The sequence below is a fragment of the Mandrillus leucophaeus genome, unplaced genomic scaffold (genome assembly GCF_000951045.1).
Source record: "Mandrillus leucophaeus isolate KB7577 unplaced genomic scaffold, Mleu.le_1.0 Scaffold1, whole genome shotgun sequence".
In the NCBI taxonomy this organism is placed as follows: domain Eukaryota; kingdom Metazoa; phylum Chordata; class Mammalia; order Primates; family Cercopithecidae; genus Mandrillus; species Mandrillus leucophaeus.
This window is the reverse complement of record NW_012098097.1, coordinates 1,463,085-1,481,623: the sequence shown is the minus strand read 5'-3', so window position 1 is coordinate 1,481,623 and position 18,539 is coordinate 1,463,085. Positions and strand designations below refer to the sequence as shown.

The window sequence follows — 18,539 nt, the reverse complement described above, 5'->3', positions numbered from 1 at the left end:
GAAAATAAGAACATTGCCTTAGATAGCTTTATGACATGATTCTCTCCTCTCCTCTTTCCCTCTATGACCTGCCATTTCTAATCTTGCCATTGATCCTTATTCTTTGCAGGTGGTATGCATAATTGGTTGTGCAGCTTCTCTTATATTCCTCACATACGTGCTTTCATTCATCTTTCGCAAGTGGAGAAAAAAAAATGGCTTTTGGCCTTTTGGCTTTTTTATTGTAAGTATATATACATGCATGCACATTTATATTAAATTTTCTTAAGGTTTTTTAAAATGCAAATTTAAGTATAAGTACTTTGCCTAGAAGAGAATGTTTTTTTGTTTTTCTTTTGTACTTTCATTATTGTTGTACCATGTTTATGGGTTCAGAATGTTTTGTTCATTTTATTTCCTTTATTTTCCATGTGTTCTTTGAGGTTTCTCTTTCAGAACTCTGTTTCTTTGGAAAGAGGTAAAATATTTGTAGAAACCATGGCATGTCACAACTGAAAGACTAGATCATTTGGGACGGTTTCTTCGTTTTACAGAGTGGGAAAAACTGAAAAGAATCAGACTTAAACCCAGGCCGCTCAACTCAGTGAGGTTTTTCTCTTAAATAATTCTCCTTACTTAAAAACAAACAAACAACAAGCATGACAGGTGGCTATATAGACTAATAAAATAAATAAGAAACTGTTTTCTTAATAATTTACTTATTACTTCAGGCATATGCTACTGCATCTCCTTCCCTATCACTAGCTGATATCTTCTTGAGCAGTTACTTATAGCTCTCTGACCATTTCAAACTTTCCAATTTGTTAAGTACAATTCACTTAAAGAACTAAAAAAAAATCTAAAAGATTGGTCAATTCAAATCATAACTTTCTTAAGCAATATAAAACTCTCTCCCCAGGCTCATCTTAGGCATGCCCTTAGTTTGGGGATCAGCAGTGAGAAAGCAAGGTCTACACTTTGACTCTGTTTTTTATTTTCTTCTGGATTTTCCTTTCTCTTTCTGTGGACAGGGTGGAGGGATTAGGGTAAAGGGACCAAAGTTTAACTTCACTGGAGCTGTTACAGTTACATTGGTTGACCTTTGTGAGTAGTATCTAAAAGTTGGATTTAGTATAAACAGGAATATCACAAATACAACCAGTTGTAGAATTCAGTATGCCAGCAGAAATCCTAAAGGCTACTAAATTGCTTCTAAGCTTCCAAATCTCATCCCTGTGACAGCTAATCACATAATTCCTTGGGCCAGTTTTATCAGTGACTGTCCTGCAATGGTCAAATGTCATAACCAAGAGTAATGTCTTCTAAACCATCGGTATTAGTCATTGATCTTTAGTTTTTTTCTCTTCTAATTCCATTATAAAGGTAGGCTTGTCAGTTTCACTTTTTAATTTAATCCAATTTTGCTTTGTATATTTTGAGACTATTTTGTTTGGTGCATTAAAGTCTGGAATTCTTATACACCAACCCTATTTATTCTTACGGTTTTTGGTCATAAAGTCAAATGTATCTCATATTAATATAGGTACACCAGATTTCTTTTGTTCAGTATTTGCTTGATAAATCTTTTTTGCCATGTGTGTTTACTTTTAACTTTCATTGTTGTTATGCTTTAATGCCTGTCTCTTGTAAAAGAAATATAGTTGGGTTTTATTTGTTTTTTAATTCAATCTGGCAACCTGCTTTTAATTTAGTGAGTTTATTGTGATTTTTGATATTCTTGAAGTTACACTATTTTACTTTTTGCTTTGTGTGTGTGATTTCTCTTCTTTCTTCCCTTTTTTGTTTGTTTGATTTTGTTTTTATTCCATATTTTTCTTTTTTCTGGTTTGAAAGTCAAAATCTATATTTTATTACTTTGTATTAATTTGCTAGGGCGGCCAAAATAAAGTACTACAGACTGGGAGGCTTAAGGAACAGAATTATTTTCTCACAATTCTAGAGGTCAGAACTCCAAGGTCAAGTTATCGGCAAGGTCGATTTTTTCTGAGGCCTCTCCCATTGGCTTTATAGAGGGCCATCTTCTTCCAGTGTCTTCTCATGGTCTTCCCTTCAGATGTATCCCTGTCCTAATCTCCCCTTCTTACAAGGACAATAGCCATGTTGGGTTAGGGACTCCTGCAATGGCATCCTTTAAACTTAATTACCCATTTAGAGACTATTTCTAAATATAGTCATGTCCTGAGCTACTGGGGGTTAAAATTTAAACATATATATTTTGGGGAGGCAAAACTCAGCCCATAACACCCCTGAAAATTTTTTTACATGGTAAACTTAACAAAGTCTAAAGTTAATAAATATCCTACTTCCAACACTGTATTTTGGGGATTTTATTATTAATAATTTCTTACCCTACTTACATGCTGTTGTCTAGTGTTTTGGTTTTCTTTTTTTAATCCCTCAAATAAGCATTTTTATTAACATTTTAAGAACTTAAAAAAGATTTGTGTACCTTTTAAATCAATCCATTTGTTCACTAATCATAATAGGATTTTAGTCTTTTTTTCCTCCCTTTTGAGATCAATCATTTCTTTTGTTTGTTTCCCAAAATGCATCATTTATATATTCTTTTAAGCAGGTCAGTTAGCTATAAACTCTCGTAGTTTAAAAAAAAACTTATTTCACCCTCATTCTTAAAACATAATTTAGCTGCTTATGCATTTCTAGGTTGACAATCCTTTTCTCGTACCACTTTGAAAATTCACTCTTTTATTGCTTACATTTTAACTGTTCAGATGTCTGCTATCAGTCAGTTGCTATCCTTCACAGGGGCTCTCTCATTGACTAACCTTTGACTTTAGCTTTCATTACAATGTTTCTAGGTGTGATTTTCTATTTATCTTTATTTTTGTATAAATTCTGCTACCTGGAATTCATTTCTGTCTTCAGTTTAGGAAAATTCTCAGCCAATACCACTTCAAATATTGCCTCTCTGACTTTAAATCACTACTGAGATAATATTAGCTTTTCATACTATTCTCTACATCTGTTAGCACTTCATTCAAATTTTCCATGTCCTTGTCCTTGCTGCCTTCTGGGGAAAGCTTCAGAAGTTTCTTTCAATTCACTTGTTTTAAATTCATCTGCATCTAAATTATCTTTACTCATTGACTACTTAAAATTTCCATTTTATTTTCCAAAACACTTTTTGGTTCTCTTTAAAATATGCTTAGTTATTTCTCATAACCTTTTGTTACTTGCTATTATTTTATGTTTCATATTTGATTTATTTCAACATTTCACTGAAAACAATATTTCTACTTGTTGACAATTCTAGTCTCAAAAGTCATCTAGTGCTTATTGCCTTGTATGTTTGATAATTTTTTTTGTCAAGGAGAGGAGCTCATTCTTGGTTGACCTTAAAGCGTGGAACTCCCAAGACTCTATATTAGAGATGTTTCATCCCCAAAAGATTTTCAATTATTTTTGTGAGAAGTGCAGTATAGAATCCATCTAACATTGTATAAGCCAACTTAGAGTTTCATGCTTCAATATGGGATTTACCAGGAGCTCCCATCAAGAGGGTTCATTTGAATCTCTTAAAGTTCTTTGCAGGGAATGACTTTAAAGAGAACCCAAATCATATCTTCCTAACCCATGGGCTGATATGGGAACTTGTCCTCAGCCCAAGCAGATTTTGTGTTTACTTAATGGCCCAAGTTGGGTTTCAGGCTTTGTTTTTGTCCTTAAAGAATTTCCTCACTTTTTTTCCCCCCTGAATTTAGCAGTGTATTTAAGGGACAGTTGTTTCAATTTCCCAAAATTTAATTGTGCAGTATGGGTAAGACCCTTTAGGGTATCTGTTATACCATATCTCCACATATAGATGTCTACAACTAACTTTGAGACTGCAGTTTTATAAAGCAGTGAATGTAGAATACAGTTTGTAACAGATGGAAGAATAAATATAGAATGCAGAAGTAGAAACAGGAAGTGTTTAATTACTCCTTACAAGGCATTGTTGTTGCTATCATTGCTTGCCAGAAGGAATGGTTAATGAAGACTTCTTTTTTTTTTTTTTTTTTTTGATGAGTAAAACAATATAGATGAAGTAATTAGTGTAGTAAGATGACAAAAAGGAATGGAATAAAGATGAAAGAAGCAAGATGGTCAAAGATACATTCTTCACTTGCATTCTTATATTTACAAAATCTAACTTAATTTTTTGTTTTTTTTTTTGTTTTTTTGAGATGGAGTCTCACTCTGTTACCCAGGCTGGAGTGCAATGGGGCGATCTCGGTTCACTGCAACCTCCACCTCCCGGGTTCAAGTGATTCTTCTACCTCAGCTTCCCAAGTAGCTGGGACTATAGGCATGTGCCACCACGCCCAGCTAATTTTTTTGTTTTTAGTAGAGATGGAGTTTCACCATCTTGGCCAAGCTGGTCTCGAACTCCTGACCTCAGGTAATCCATGCCTTGGCCTCCCAAAGAGTTAGAATTACAGGAGTGAGCCACCAGGCCCAGCCAGAAAATCTAACTTAATTTTTACACAATACTGAAGATATATTGCTATATATTTTGTTAGAGCAATACCTTTAATAATTACAAATACTATGGCCTTTAAGTCTTTGAGGAGATTCTGAAATATACACAATGTTTACAAAATAAGCTAATGAAACCCTGAACTTATTTCAGTTTATATTGTTTATTCCTTCAGAAATATGGAAGAAACACTGTTTATATGCCTTTTTGATACGTATCATATTTATATATCCACTTGTTCATATTATTATCTCACTGCTTTGCAGTGCTACCTTTGTTTATCAATCAAGACTATTTCTGGCCTTTCTGGTTTCTTCCATTAATCTGTTTTTCTATTTATACATCAGTACCATGCTGTCTTTATTATGGTAGCTTTATTTGAGAGAGCAAACCTTCCCACCTTGTTCTTTTTGAAGTATCTCAGCTATTTTTTATTTTTGCATTTTCATGCGCTTTTTAGAATCTGCTTGTCAAATTCCACAAGAAGTGATATTAATTGGGATTGCGTTGAATCTATAAATTACTTTGAGGGAGAAATAATATCTTTACATGGTGAATCTTCCAGTTCACAAACATTTTCTGCTTCTCCATTTTAGGCTTTTAAAAACATCTGTTTTGTATATATAAATTCATGGTATCCAACACATTATATATTGACTTGATGTATGGACAGTTGACTGATACAATATCTCCTTAGGAAAGTATAGTGATTAAGAATTTGGCTTTAGCATCAGATAGCCCCAGGTTTTAATCCTTAATGGTCTGGCACTTAATAGCTATAAGAAATTGAACACATTATTTCAGTTCTTTCGAGGTTCAGTTATTTAAACATCAGAATATATGTATAATAACAGTAGTACTTTTAGTGTTTTAGGATTGAGATTTTAAAAGAGCATAAACTATTACAGTGCTGGTAAACTGCTCATTAAAATATTTGATAAATTGTAAATGTTCATGAGGAATTATTATCCTCTTCTGTATTAGTCTGTTTTTGCACTGCTGATAAACATATACCTAAGACCAGGCAATTTACAAAGAGGCTTAATGGAGAACTCACAGTTCTATGTGGCTGGGAAAGCCTCACAATCATGGCAGAAGGCAAGGAGGAGCAAGTCCATCTTACATGGATGGCAGTAGGCAAAGAGAGAGCTTGTGCAGGGCAAGTCCTGTTTTGAAAACCATCAGATCTTGTTGGCCCCATCCACTATCATGAGAACAGCACAGGAAAGACCTGCCCTCATAACTCAATCATCTCCCCCTGGGTCCCTCCCATAACACATGGGAATTATGGGAGCTACAAGATGAGATTTGGTTGGGGACACAGAGTCAAACCATGTCATCTTCCTTTTCTTCCTCCAAGTTTATTCCTGTAACTACAGTAACTATTTAACAAAATGTTTTGAATAAGCTGGGCTCTTAATATGCATATTTTTTGATTATTTGGTGAATACAAACAGAAAAATAGAAATCCTCCTTATTCTTTGTCCTTCCCAATAAATTCATTCATATTGATTGTATCTTCCTATGTGCCAGATACTTTGCTTGGGATATAACCATGAACAAAGCAAATTTTCTGCAGTCAGGGTACTTACATTCAATGGAATATAAAAGAGAATGATTCCTGTTCAAATAAAAATATATTTGACCCCTGAACAATGTCGGAGTAAGAGGCACCAACCCCCTGCCCCATGCAATTGAAAATTCATGTGTAACTTTTGACTCTCTAAAACTTATACTCATAGCCTATTGTTGACTGAAATCTTACTGATAACATAGTTGTTTAACATGTATTTTGTATATTTATTTTATACTGTATTCTCACTATAAAGTAAGCTAGAGAAAAGAAAATATTATTAAGAAAGTCATAAGAAATATATATTTACTATTCATTAAGTAGAGATAGATTATCATTCTTGGTCTTCATTCTTGTTGTCTTCATTTTAAGTAGGCCAAGGAGGAAGAGAAGGTAGAGCAGGAGTTGGACTTGCTGTCTTAGGGGTGTCAGTGAAGGAGGTGGAAGAGGTTGAAGGGGAGGTGGGAGAGACATACGGACACACTTGGTGTAACTTTACAGAAATATATTATAATTTCTGTCTTTTTGCTTTTTTATTTCTCCAAAAATATCTCCATATAGCTCCAATCCTTTTTCTACTGCTTTAGTTTCAGTGCCTGTATCATAGAAGATTCCATGTCAGAAAATAAGTCAAAATGAGCCTTGAATAATCAGAATCCTTCGTTCAGATTGTCTAATTTTCAGATTGTCAGTTCTTTTTCTGGCACTGCTTCTTCTACATTTTCTTTCTCATCATCTGGCAATGGAAACCCTCCTTTCCATCAAATTGTCTTCTGTTAATTTATCTGGTGTGGTATCTATTAGTTATTGAATTTCTCCAAGATCCAGATCTTGAAACCCTTCACTCCCCACCCTATTTGCCCTATTTACAATCTCTTTTTTATTTCCTTGATTAGTTCTATTGTAAATCCTGTGAAGTCGTGCACAACATCTGGACACAATTTTCTTCAGCAGCAATTTATTGTTTCAGGCTTGATGACTTTCACAGCTCTTTCTATAACAATGGTGTCCTCAGTGGTGGAATCTTTCCAGACTTTCATGATGTTCTCTCTATTGGGGTTCTCTTCTATAGTTTTGACAATCCTTTCCTTACAGTACTGTGTGTAATGAGCCTTAAAAGTTCTTATGACCCCGATCTAGAGGTTGGATTAGAGATGCTGTGTTTGGGAGCAAGCAGACCACTTTGTTACTGTCAGTGTTGAACTCATGTTGTTCTGGGTTGCCAAGGGTGCTGACCAATAGCAAAATAACTTTAAAAGGCAGTTCCTTATTAGCAAGGTACTTGCTGACTTTTGGGACAAAGCATCGATGGAACCAATCCAGAAAAAGAGTTCTCATTGTCCAGACCTTCTTGTTGTATAACCAAAAGACTAACAGTTGGTGTTTATCTTTTCCCTTCAAGGCTTCAGTGTTAGCAGCTTTATAGATAATGGCAGTACTGATCATCAACCCAACTGCATTTGCACAAATAGCCTATCCTTTTCTATCTTAAATCCTGGTGCTTGATTCTCTTTTCTAATAATCACTGTCCTTTGTGGCATTTTTTCCCCCGAGAATAGGGTACTTCCATCTGTATTAAAAACGCATTCAGGCAAATATACTTACTCTTCAATGATTTTATTAATAGCAACTGGGAGCTTGTCTGCTGCCTCTCGATTGGCAGAAGCTGCTTTCTCTGTTATCTTGACATTTTTAAAGTTAAACCTCTTTCTAAAATTATCAAAGCATCCTTTGAGGGCATTACATTCTCCAGCTTTAAATCTTTAACCTTTAGTTTAAGTTGTCATATAATGACTTCACTTTTTCTCAAATTGTATTAAAGCCTATAGGTATAAAAGTTGGATCATCAATAGGAGATAAAAAGGTATTTCAAAAAAAGTGCAAGGTTTTTGGGCCTGCTTGTGTGGCTACAGTGGCAGATGCATAAACATCCTTTTCTTATTTTTACAATGGTTCTTTCACTGGATTTATTTATTTTGAAATGGCAGGCAGCTGCAACTGCAGACCCCAATCTATGGTACATATCAAACAATTGACCTTTTTTCTTGTAATGTCATGACTTTTTCTCTGCTTCTTGGGAGAACTTCCAGAATCACTAGTGGCAATTCCTATAGGTCCTATGATTTTTTTTTTTTTTTTTGAGATGGAGTCTTGCTTTGTCACCCAGGCTGGAGTGCAGTGGCGCGATCTCCACTTACTGCAAGCTCCGCTTCCCGGGTTCACACCATTCTCCTGCCTCAGCCTCCTGTGTAGCTGGGACTACAGGCACCCACCACCACGCCCGGCTCATTTTTTTAAAATGTATTTTTAGTAGAGACGGGGTTTCACCGTGTTAGCCAGGATGGTCTCGATCTCCTGACCTCGTGATCCACCTGTCTCGGCCTCCCAAAGTGCTGGGATTACAGGCGTGAGCCACCGCGCCCGGCCTGGTCCTATGATATTATTCAAAGTTTATGGTATTGCACTAAACACAGTGAAAGATCTGCAAGAACCAGGAAAGGCCACTTTTTACTGTGATATGCCATTTGCTTGAGAGTAAGGAGATGATGAGACTCACACAGCATTTTAAGGGAATATTCACAACACTTGAGCTCATCACAGTAGCAACAGGAGGTGACTACAAAATTATTACAGTAGTACAGTGTGTTCTACAGTTAATTTTATGCAGTCACAATTTAATTCTGCATCTTTATGTTCATGTTTTTCTTGATTGCTAATGGCAACATGTGTGGTATGTAAGAGTTTCTCTGTGTGTTTTGCTACAGTTTAACTTTTAATAATAGATTCGTTTATAGGTTGCAGTAGTAAATGACAAAATAGACTAATATCTACATATATTTTATGCATTCATGATATACTTAACTTTTCTTTAATTTTTTTCAATATGTCTAGACCATGTGGTTCATCTGTGAGGTTTTCAAATTGTCACAAATCTGCTCCCAAATTTCTAACATATTTATTGAGAAAAATCCACATATAATAAACTAATGTTGTTCAAAGCCAACTGTATATACTCTTCGGAATGTCGTGTGAATTTTGAATGGCAGAAGAACTGGAGCCAGGGAGCCATTTTAGGAAACTACGAACAGTCTGAGTGGGGATATGGGCTACCCTTTAAAGTGACATCCATATAATTTACCTCTGAGAATGTTCTAAACTGTTCAATATTCCTACCTCTGATATCAAGACTGATAATTCCTACATTTCTCTGACTGCTTAGATATGACGATAAACACCAACCTCAAAGTTTATTTTGCCTTTTAAGTTCCCAAGTCATATCATCAGTTAATTCTTCACTGTATCCTTATACTGAAAACATATTAAGATTTATTATAATAGACACAATAAATAATGTTATATCACCTTCTTTTATTGTTGTTGTTTATCCCTGCTGGGTAGTGCAAAATCTTTATGACATTTATGTCAGAACTTATTGTAATCCTATGTTTTAGTTGCAGTGAAAGTTTGATACTTCCTAAAGAGGATATCCTAAGAATATTTCTATCTGTGAGGTGAAAGTTGAAAATGGCAGTATCTCCCAGGAAAACAGGTTATTCATAGGAAATATCTTAAGATATCAAATATAACTGAGAAAATTATAATACCTCTGGACTTTTTTTCTAGATCTTAATATGTGTATCCACAATTCTGGTATCAACTCAATATGAAACACCCAACTTAATTTTGTACATGATTTTCATACCTTCCTTCACTTTGCTGGGATATATCATGTTTTTGATCGAGGTAAGCAGTGATACCTACTGTGTCTCTGGTCTTGACCTTGTAGCCCATTAATAAAATCCTTACCCATTGTTGGAACAGGTGCATTTATAAAATTTTGAAGTTATTCAATGCTGATAAATTCTAAAAATAAGATTTTAAAGCTGTATGAAATTAAAAGCTGTCCAATTTGCTGAGATCACTACTCATACTAGCAGGAAGAGGGTCAATCCATGCAGAAATGCAGCAGGAAGCCCAACCATGGTTTATGAATTCCAGAGGAGATACTGAGACAAGACTAAAACTTTTTCCATTGCTATAAAACATGCTCTCTTGTGGTGAATCAATCTTGCCAGGGGATAGAAGTTTTTCATTTCAATGTTGATCAATGTCTAAAATCTTGTTGGGCTTATTGATTGCATACTGCTTAGCATCAATAAATTGCTTTTGGAGTGTATGACTTGCAAGTGAAGGAAAGAAAACATGATTCTATTAACCACTTCTGACGGAAACTAAAGACCACTGAGAATTTTGGGGAACTGTGGACAAATCTTGCCTAATTCATAGTTCTGTACTTTGTCACTCCCACTAAAAAGAAAGTTGGAAATCCCTGTTACATACAATTGGAAAATAAACAGTGTTGGAAGTCATAACTAAAGAAAGATGTCAGGTCATCAATAGACTTTAGCATCAGAAAACAACTCTTCTTATCTCAATTCATGGAATACCTACTGTTGTCCCATAGAACGTCAAGTACAATTACAACGTGGTTGTATTTAATGTGTAAGTTTTATATTTATAGAGAAACTTGCATTTAACTCTTGGTGTGTTTTTTTTCAGTTCTCCTTGATGTATATGAGAAACTTGGACAGTCTGGACAGTAGAATAAATGAAGTCAATAAAACCATTCTTTTAACAACCTTAATAGTAAGAAACATTTTCTGCCTAAATATATATATGTTGCATAAGATTCATAGCCTGTGAAATCTTATTCAAGGTATGCCAAATTTAAATGTCTTAAAATACCCACTCTTCCTGTATTTTCCATTCCAATATAATGGCAGTAAAAACTAAAGATATTTTTAAAATAGAGTCACAGATAATATAATACATACTAGAACATTTAAAGGCTTGGTTGCTATTATTGTGATAGACATTGTTGATATGCATCCAAAGACACTTTGAGGCAGTATGTAAGAAATGCAGCATACGGTGTATGGCTCAAAATCAAGTAAATATGTATTAACAACTAATTTGAATAATGAGGAGGAAAGGAGAGAAATTAAATGAAATTTTATAGTGGGGAAAGATAATGAAACAAAATATAAATGTTATTTCTGTCTATTACGGTAAATGAGACAGAAGGAGGAAACATATTCTTGTTTGCACACCTCTTGTTTCCTCTTTAATAGCAGAACAGCAGTTTATCGAGGAAGAAACCTCTAAATTTGTTTTGATTCATAAACTTTTATACATTTTTATCTGGGTCTTTGTATAATGAATGTATATCTTTCCTGTTTTGTAAATACCTGCAGAGATGTCCCATATATAGTCATTTTAATTGACCATTGAATTCTAAAGGCATACAATTGTCCAACTGGGGAATATGTTCATTTAAGTATGCAACTCTGACACAGCAAACAAACCCTGGAACCTTCAAGACTTAATACGGATTTTTCAAATAAATTCTATTGTATATTTGGCTGCCCACCTCCATTTGGTGGCTATGCTTTTTGAAACCCCTCAATCTTCAGGGTTGCCTCTGCAGTGGAAGAAAAGGTTAGAACATTAGACAAGATGGACTCCAAAAACCTCATGGAAAAATGGAACTAAAAGTTGGAAATAAAAAAATATAAATTTTGGCCAGGCGCGGTGGCTCATGCCTGTAATCCCAGCAATTTGGGAAGCTGAGAAGGGTGGATCACCTGAGGCCAGGAGTTCAAGACCAGCCTGGGCAACATGGTGAAACCCCATCTCTACTAAAAAATACAAAAATTAGCTGGGTGTGCTGGCACGTGCCTGTAATTCCAGCTACTCGGGAGGCTGAGGCAGGAGAATCGCTTGAGCCCAGGAGGTGGAGGTTGCAGTGAGCTGAGATTATGCCATTGCACTCCAGCCTGGGCAAGAGAGAAAGACTCTGTCTCAAATACAGACATATATATACACACACACACATATATACACATACACATATATACATACATATATATAAATACATACATATATATGTATATATGTAATTTTTTCAACATAAACTCCATCAAAGTCAGGACACTTTTGTCGTAAGCAATGATACCAATCATTTAGTCCATTCCTACAAAATTGAGGATCCTAGGAATTTAACCTTGTCATTGAAGTATTTTTTACATTACTAACTGAACAAAAATGGGTGCCATTTACATATATTTTAAGATTAGGAAACAAAAAGAATTCAGAAGGAGCCAAATCAGAACTGTAGGTGGATACCCCTCAATAATTTCCCAAAGGAACTCTCACAGAATTGCCCTTGTTTGATGAGAAATGAGCAGGAACGTTGCCATGATGGAGAAGGACCTTCTAGTAAAGATTTCCTGGATATTTGTCTAACTTTCTCAAAACACTCTCATAATAAGCAGATGTTATCATTCTTTGTCCCTCCAGAAAATCAACAAACAAAATGCCCTAAGCATCCAAAAAACTGTTGCCATGACCTTTGCTCTTGACTAATTCACTTTTGCTTTAACTGGAGTCACTTCCACCTTTTGGTAGCCATTCTTTTGATTGTGATTTGTCTTCATGATCATACTGGTAAAGCCATGTTTTATTTCCTGTAAACAATTATTTAAAAAAAAATGCTTCAGAATATCGATCCCATGTGTTTAAAATCTCCATTGAATGCTCTGCTCTTGTCTGCTGCTAACCTGGGCACAACAGTTTAGGCCCGCACTGAGTAGAAAGTTTGATTAACTGTAATTTTTCAGTCAGAATTATGTGAGTTGAATCAGTTGAGATGTCTATAATGTTGACTGTTGTTTCTGCTGTTAATTGTCAGTCCTCTTCAATTAGGAGATGAACGAGATAAATTTTTTCCTCTCAAATTGATGTAGATGGTCTGCTGCTATAGGACTTATTTTCAATATTGTCTTGTTGTTTCTTAAAACCTCTTAACCATTTGTAAGTTGCGAATTTCTTTGGGCCATTGCCCTCATAAACTTCTTTACATCATGATGATTTGACCATTCTTCCTTCCAAGCTTCTCCATACATTTGATGTTTGTTCTTGCTTCAGTTTTAGCAGAATTCATGTTCTGATAAGGGCTCTTTTCAAATGAATGTACCCTTCTTAGTACCTCAAACCAGATCCTGTTAATTGTCAGTCCTCTTCAATTAGGAGATGAACGAGATAAATTTTTTCCTCTCAAATTGATGTAGATGGTCTGCTGCTATAGGACTTATTTTCAATATTGTCTTGTTCTTTCTTAAAACCTCTTAACCATTTGTAAGTTGCGAATTTCTTTGGGCCATTGCCCTCATAAACTTCTTTACATCATGATGATTTGACCATTCTTCCTTCCAAGCTTCTCCATACATTTGATGTTTGTTCTTGCTTCAGTTTTAGCAGAATTCATGTTCTGATAAGGGCTCTTTTCAAATGAATGTACCCTTCTTAGTACCTCAAACCAGATCCTGTTCAAACATGTTATAAGAAGTTAGGATAAGTTTATCAATTTGGGAAGCTGAGAAGGGTGGATCACCTGAGGCCAGGAGTTCAAGACCAGCCTGGGCAACATGGTGAAACCCCATCTCTACTAAAAAATACAAAAATTAGCTGGGTGTGCTGGCACGTGCCTGTAATTCCAGCTACTCGGGAGGCTGAGGCAGGAGAATCGCTTGAACCCAGGAGGCGGAGGTTGCAGTGAGCTGAGATTATGCCATTGCACTCCAGCCTGGGCAAGAGAGAAAGACTCTGTCTCAAATACAGACATATATATACACACACACACATATATACACATACACATATATACATACATATATATAAATACATACATATATATGTATATATGTAATTTTTTCAACATAAACTCCATCAAAGTCAGCTGCCTAAATATATATATGTTGCATAAGATTCATAGCCTGTGAAATCTTATTCAAGGTATGCCAAATTTAAATGTCTTAAAATACCCACTCTTCCTGTATTTTCCATTCCAATATAATGGCAGTAAAAACTAAAGATATTTTTAAAATAGAGTCACAGATAATATAATACATACTAGAACATTTAAAGGCTTGGTTGCTATTATTGTGATAGACATTGTTGATATGCATCCAAAGACACTTTGAGGCAGTATGTAAGAAATGCAGCATACGGTGTATGGCTCAAAATCAAGTAAATATGTATTAACAACTAATTTGAATAATGAGGAGGAAAGGAGAGAAATTAAATGAAATTTTATAGTGGGGAAAGATAATGAAACAAAATATAAATGTTATTTCTGTCTATTACGGTAAATGAGACAGAAGGAGGAAACATATTCTTGTTTGCACACCTCTTGTTTCCTCTTTAATAGCAGAACAGCAGTTTATCGAGGAAGAAACCTCTAAATTTGTTTTGATTCATAAACTTTTATACATTTTTATCTGGGTCTTTGTATAATGAATGTATATCTTTCCTGTTTTGTAAATACCTGCAGAGATGTCCCATATATAGTCATTTTAATTGACCATTGAATTCTAAAGGCATACAATTGTCCAACTGGGGAATATGTTCATTTAAGTATGCAACTCTGACACAGCAAACAAACCCTGGAACCTTCAAGACTTAATACGGATTTTTCAAATAAATTCTATTGTATATTTGGCTGCCCACCTCCATTTGGTGGCTATGCTTTTTGAAACCCCTCAATCTTCAGGGTTGCCTCTGCAGTGGAAGAAAAGGTTAGAACATTAGACAAGATGGACTCCAAAAACCTCATGGAAAAATGGAACTAAAAGTTGGAAATAAAAAAATATAAATTTTGGCCAGGCGCGGTGGCTCATGCCTGTAATCCCAGCAATTTGGGAAGCTGAGAAGGGTGGATCACCTGAGGCCAGGAGTTCAAGACCAGCCTGGGCAACATGGTGAAACCCCATCTCTACTAAAAAATACAAAAATTAGCTGGGTGTGCTGGCACGTGCCTGTAATTCCAGCTACTCGGGAGGCTGAGGCAGGAGAATCGCTTGAGCCCAGGAGGTGGAGGTTGCAGTGAGCTGAGATTATGCCATTGCACTCCAGCCTGGGCAAGAGAGAAAGACTCTGTCTCAAATACAGACATATATATACACACACACACATATATACACATACACATATATACATACATATATATAAATACATACATATATATGTATATATGTAATTTTTTCAACATAAACTCCATCAAAGTCAGGACACTTTTGTCGTAAGCAATGATACCAATCATTTAGTCCATTCCTACAAAATTGAGGATCCTAGGAATTTAACCTTGTCATTGAAGTATTTTTTACATTACTAACTGAACAAAAATGGGTGCCATTTACATATATTTTAAGATTAGGAAACAAAAAGAATTCAGAAGGAGCCAAATCAGAACTGTAGGTGGATACCCCTCAATAATTTCCCAAAGGAACTCTCACAGAATTGCCCTTGTTTGATGAGAAATGAGCAGGAACGTTGCCATGATGGAGAAGGACCTTCTAGTAAAGATTTCCTGGATATTTGTCTAACTTTCTCAAAACACTCTCATAATAAGCAGATGTTATCATTCTTTGTCCCTCCAGAAAATCAACAAACAAAATGCCCTAAGCATCCAAAAAACTGTTGCCATGACCTTTGCTCTTGACTAATTCACTTTTGCTTTAACTGGAGTCACTTCCACCTTTTGGTAGCCATTCTTTTGATTGTGATTTGTCTTCATGATCATACTGGTAAAGCCATGTTTTATTTCCTGTAAACAATTATTTAAAAAAAAATGCTTCAGAATATCGATCCCATGTGTTTAAAATCTCCATTGAATGCTCTGCTCTTGTCTGCTGCTAACCTGGGCACAACAGTTTAGGCCCGCACTGAGTAGAAAGTTTGATTAACTGTAATTTTTCAGTCAGAATTATGTGAGTTGAATCAGTTGAGATGTCTATAATGTTGACTGTTGTTTCTGCTGTTAATTGTCAGTCCTCTTCAATTAGGAGATGAACGAGATAAATTTTTTCCTCTCAAATTGATGTAGATGGTCTGCTGCTATAGGACTTATTTTCAATATTGTCTTGTTCTTTCTTAAAACCTCTTAACCATTTGTAAGTTGCGAATTTCTTTGGGCCATTGCCCTCATAAACTTCTTTACATCATGATGATTTGACCATTCTTCCTTCCAAGCTTCTCCATACATTTGATGTTTGTTCTTGCTTCAGTTTTAGCAGAATTCATGTTCTGATAAGGGCTCTTTTCAAATGAATGTACCCTTCTTAGTACCTCAAACCAGATCCTGTTCAAACATGTTATAAGAAGTTAGGATAAGTTTATTTTGTTGCCCCCCAAGTTTGAAATCCACACATAGATTTTTCATCATATGCATTTTTCATGATATTTTTGAAGTCCCCTCGTTTTAAGGGCCAGGCCTAGAAGCGGCTTTCGTCACATCCCACCACATTTTACTTCATGGCTACTTACCTATTTGCTTTTAGTCAGTGACCTGTGGTGGAAAAAAACAACTGCAGTTATTTTTTACATATAAGTTTTTCCAGCTTTTCAAATTGTAGTAAAAAAAGTAACATAAAATTTACCATCCTTATGATTTTTAAACGTATAGTTCAGGTTTTTAAGCATATTCACATTGTTGTGAAAAGAATCTCCAGAATTTTTAATCTTGTAAATCTGAAACTCTATAGCCATTAAACAATTTCCCTTTTCCCCTTTGCCCAAACCAGTAATCACCATTCTACTTTCTGTTTCTATGAATTTTACTACTTTATATATCTTATATACATGAAATCATAAAGTATCTGTCTTTTTTGTGACTAGCTTATTTCACTCTGCATAACGTTCTCAAGGTTTATCCATGTTGAGATGTATGACAAGATTTCACTCCTTCTTAAGGTTGAATAATATTGAATTGTATATATATACCATAATTTTAAAAATCTATTCATTCTGTCAATGAACATTTTTATTGCTTCTACCTCTTGGCTATTGTGAAAAGCCAAGCTATGAACGTGGGTGTGTAAATCTCTCTTCAAGATGCTACTTTCAATTCTTTTGGATATATACCCAGAAGTGGGAGTGCTGAATTATATGATAGTTCTAGTTGTATTTTTTGAGGAATCTCCATACTGTTTTCCATGGCAATTGCCCCATTTTGCAGCCTCACCAACAGTGTACGAGATTTCCAATTTCTCCACATCCTTGCCAACACGTATTTTTTTATATAGTAGCCATCCTAATGGATGTGAGGTGGTATACCATTGTGGTTTTCATATGCATTTCATTGACCTTTAAAGTTGCCCATTTATATATCTTCTTTGGAGAAATATTTATTCAAGTTATTTGCTTTTTTAAAATTTTTTTAAAAACTTTTTTATGTTTTGGAGTCTTGCTCTGTCACCAGGCTGGAGTGCAGTGGCATGATCTTGTGTCTCTGCAACATCCATCTCCTGGGTTCAAGTGATTCTCCTGCCTCAGCCTCCTGAGTTGCTGGGACTATGGGTGCACGCCACCACACCCAGCTAATTATTTTGTTTTTAGTAGAGAGGGGTTTCACCATGTTGGCCAGGATGGTCTCAATCTCCTGACCTCGTGATTCACCCGCCTCAGCCTCCCAAAGTGCTGGGATTGCAGGCATGAGCCACTGTGCCCAGCCATTGTTTGCCCATTTTTAAATTGGGTTATTTGAATTTTTTGTTGTTGTTGAGTTGTAGGAGTTTTAAAAATTATTCTGAATATTAACTCCTTATCAGATATATGATTTGAAAATGTTTTCTTGTATTCTGTAGGTTATCTTTTCACCGTGTCAGTTGTGTCCTTTGATGCACAGAAGATTTTAGTTTGATGCAAACACATTTGCCAATTTTTAGTTTTATTGTTTGTGTTTTTAGTGTCGTATTGAATAAATCGCTGTCTAGTCAAATTTTATGGAGTTTTTTTCTGCAAGTTTGATTTGTATATAATATAAGGCCCCCACTTCATTCTTTTACATATTGGCATTAGTTTTCTTAGCACTATTTGTTGAAGAGATTGTCTTTTTGCTATTGAGTGGTCTTGGCACCCTTGTTGAAGATTATTTGAGCATATATGGGAGGGTTTATTTCCGGGCTCTCTATTCTATTCTATTGGTCTATTTTAAAATAAAAGTTGTATAGCTGATTTATTTCTTTATTTTCTTGTCTCCCTTTTCAATGTAATGATGGCCGCACTAAGTCAATTTGGAACAACTTGGGGGTGATTCTATTTTGAAAAATTATTTTACTGGATATACAATTTTTGGATAAATTGTTTTCTTTCAGCTCTTTGAATACATCATTACACTTTCTCCTGGCCTCCATTGTTTCTGAAGAGAATAAATTGTATTGTTACTTCTCTTTGAGTGATGAGTCCTCTCCCCCTTCCTGTTTTCTCTGCCTTTGATTTTCAGCAATCTGACTGTTTTACCTAGATATGGAACTTGTTGTAATTATCCTACCTATGATGTGTTAAGCTCCTTGAACGTATATATAAATTTTTTTTTTTTTTTTTTTTAGGCAGAGTCTCCCTCTGTCCCCCAGGCTGGAGTGCAGTGGC

The 18,539-nt window shown here is 35.3% G+C and overlaps 1 protein-coding gene across 1 annotated transcript in view; it reads left to right on the top strand.

The window, feature by feature from the left end:
* Window positions 1-18,539, top strand: part of ABCA10 (ATP-binding cassette, sub-family A (ABC1), member 10) — a 106,615-nt gene that overhangs the window by 76,202 nt on the left and 11,874 nt on the right. Inside the window, exons 26-28 of the mRNA XM_011983972.1 lie at window positions 110-223; window positions 9,678-9,797; window positions 10,614-10,700. Of these exons, the coding sequence (XP_011839362.1) occupies window positions 110-223; window positions 9,678-9,797; window positions 10,614-10,700 (321 nt within the window). The remainder of the gene's footprint in view (window positions 1-109; window positions 224-9,677; window positions 9,798-10,613; window positions 10,701-18,539) is intronic.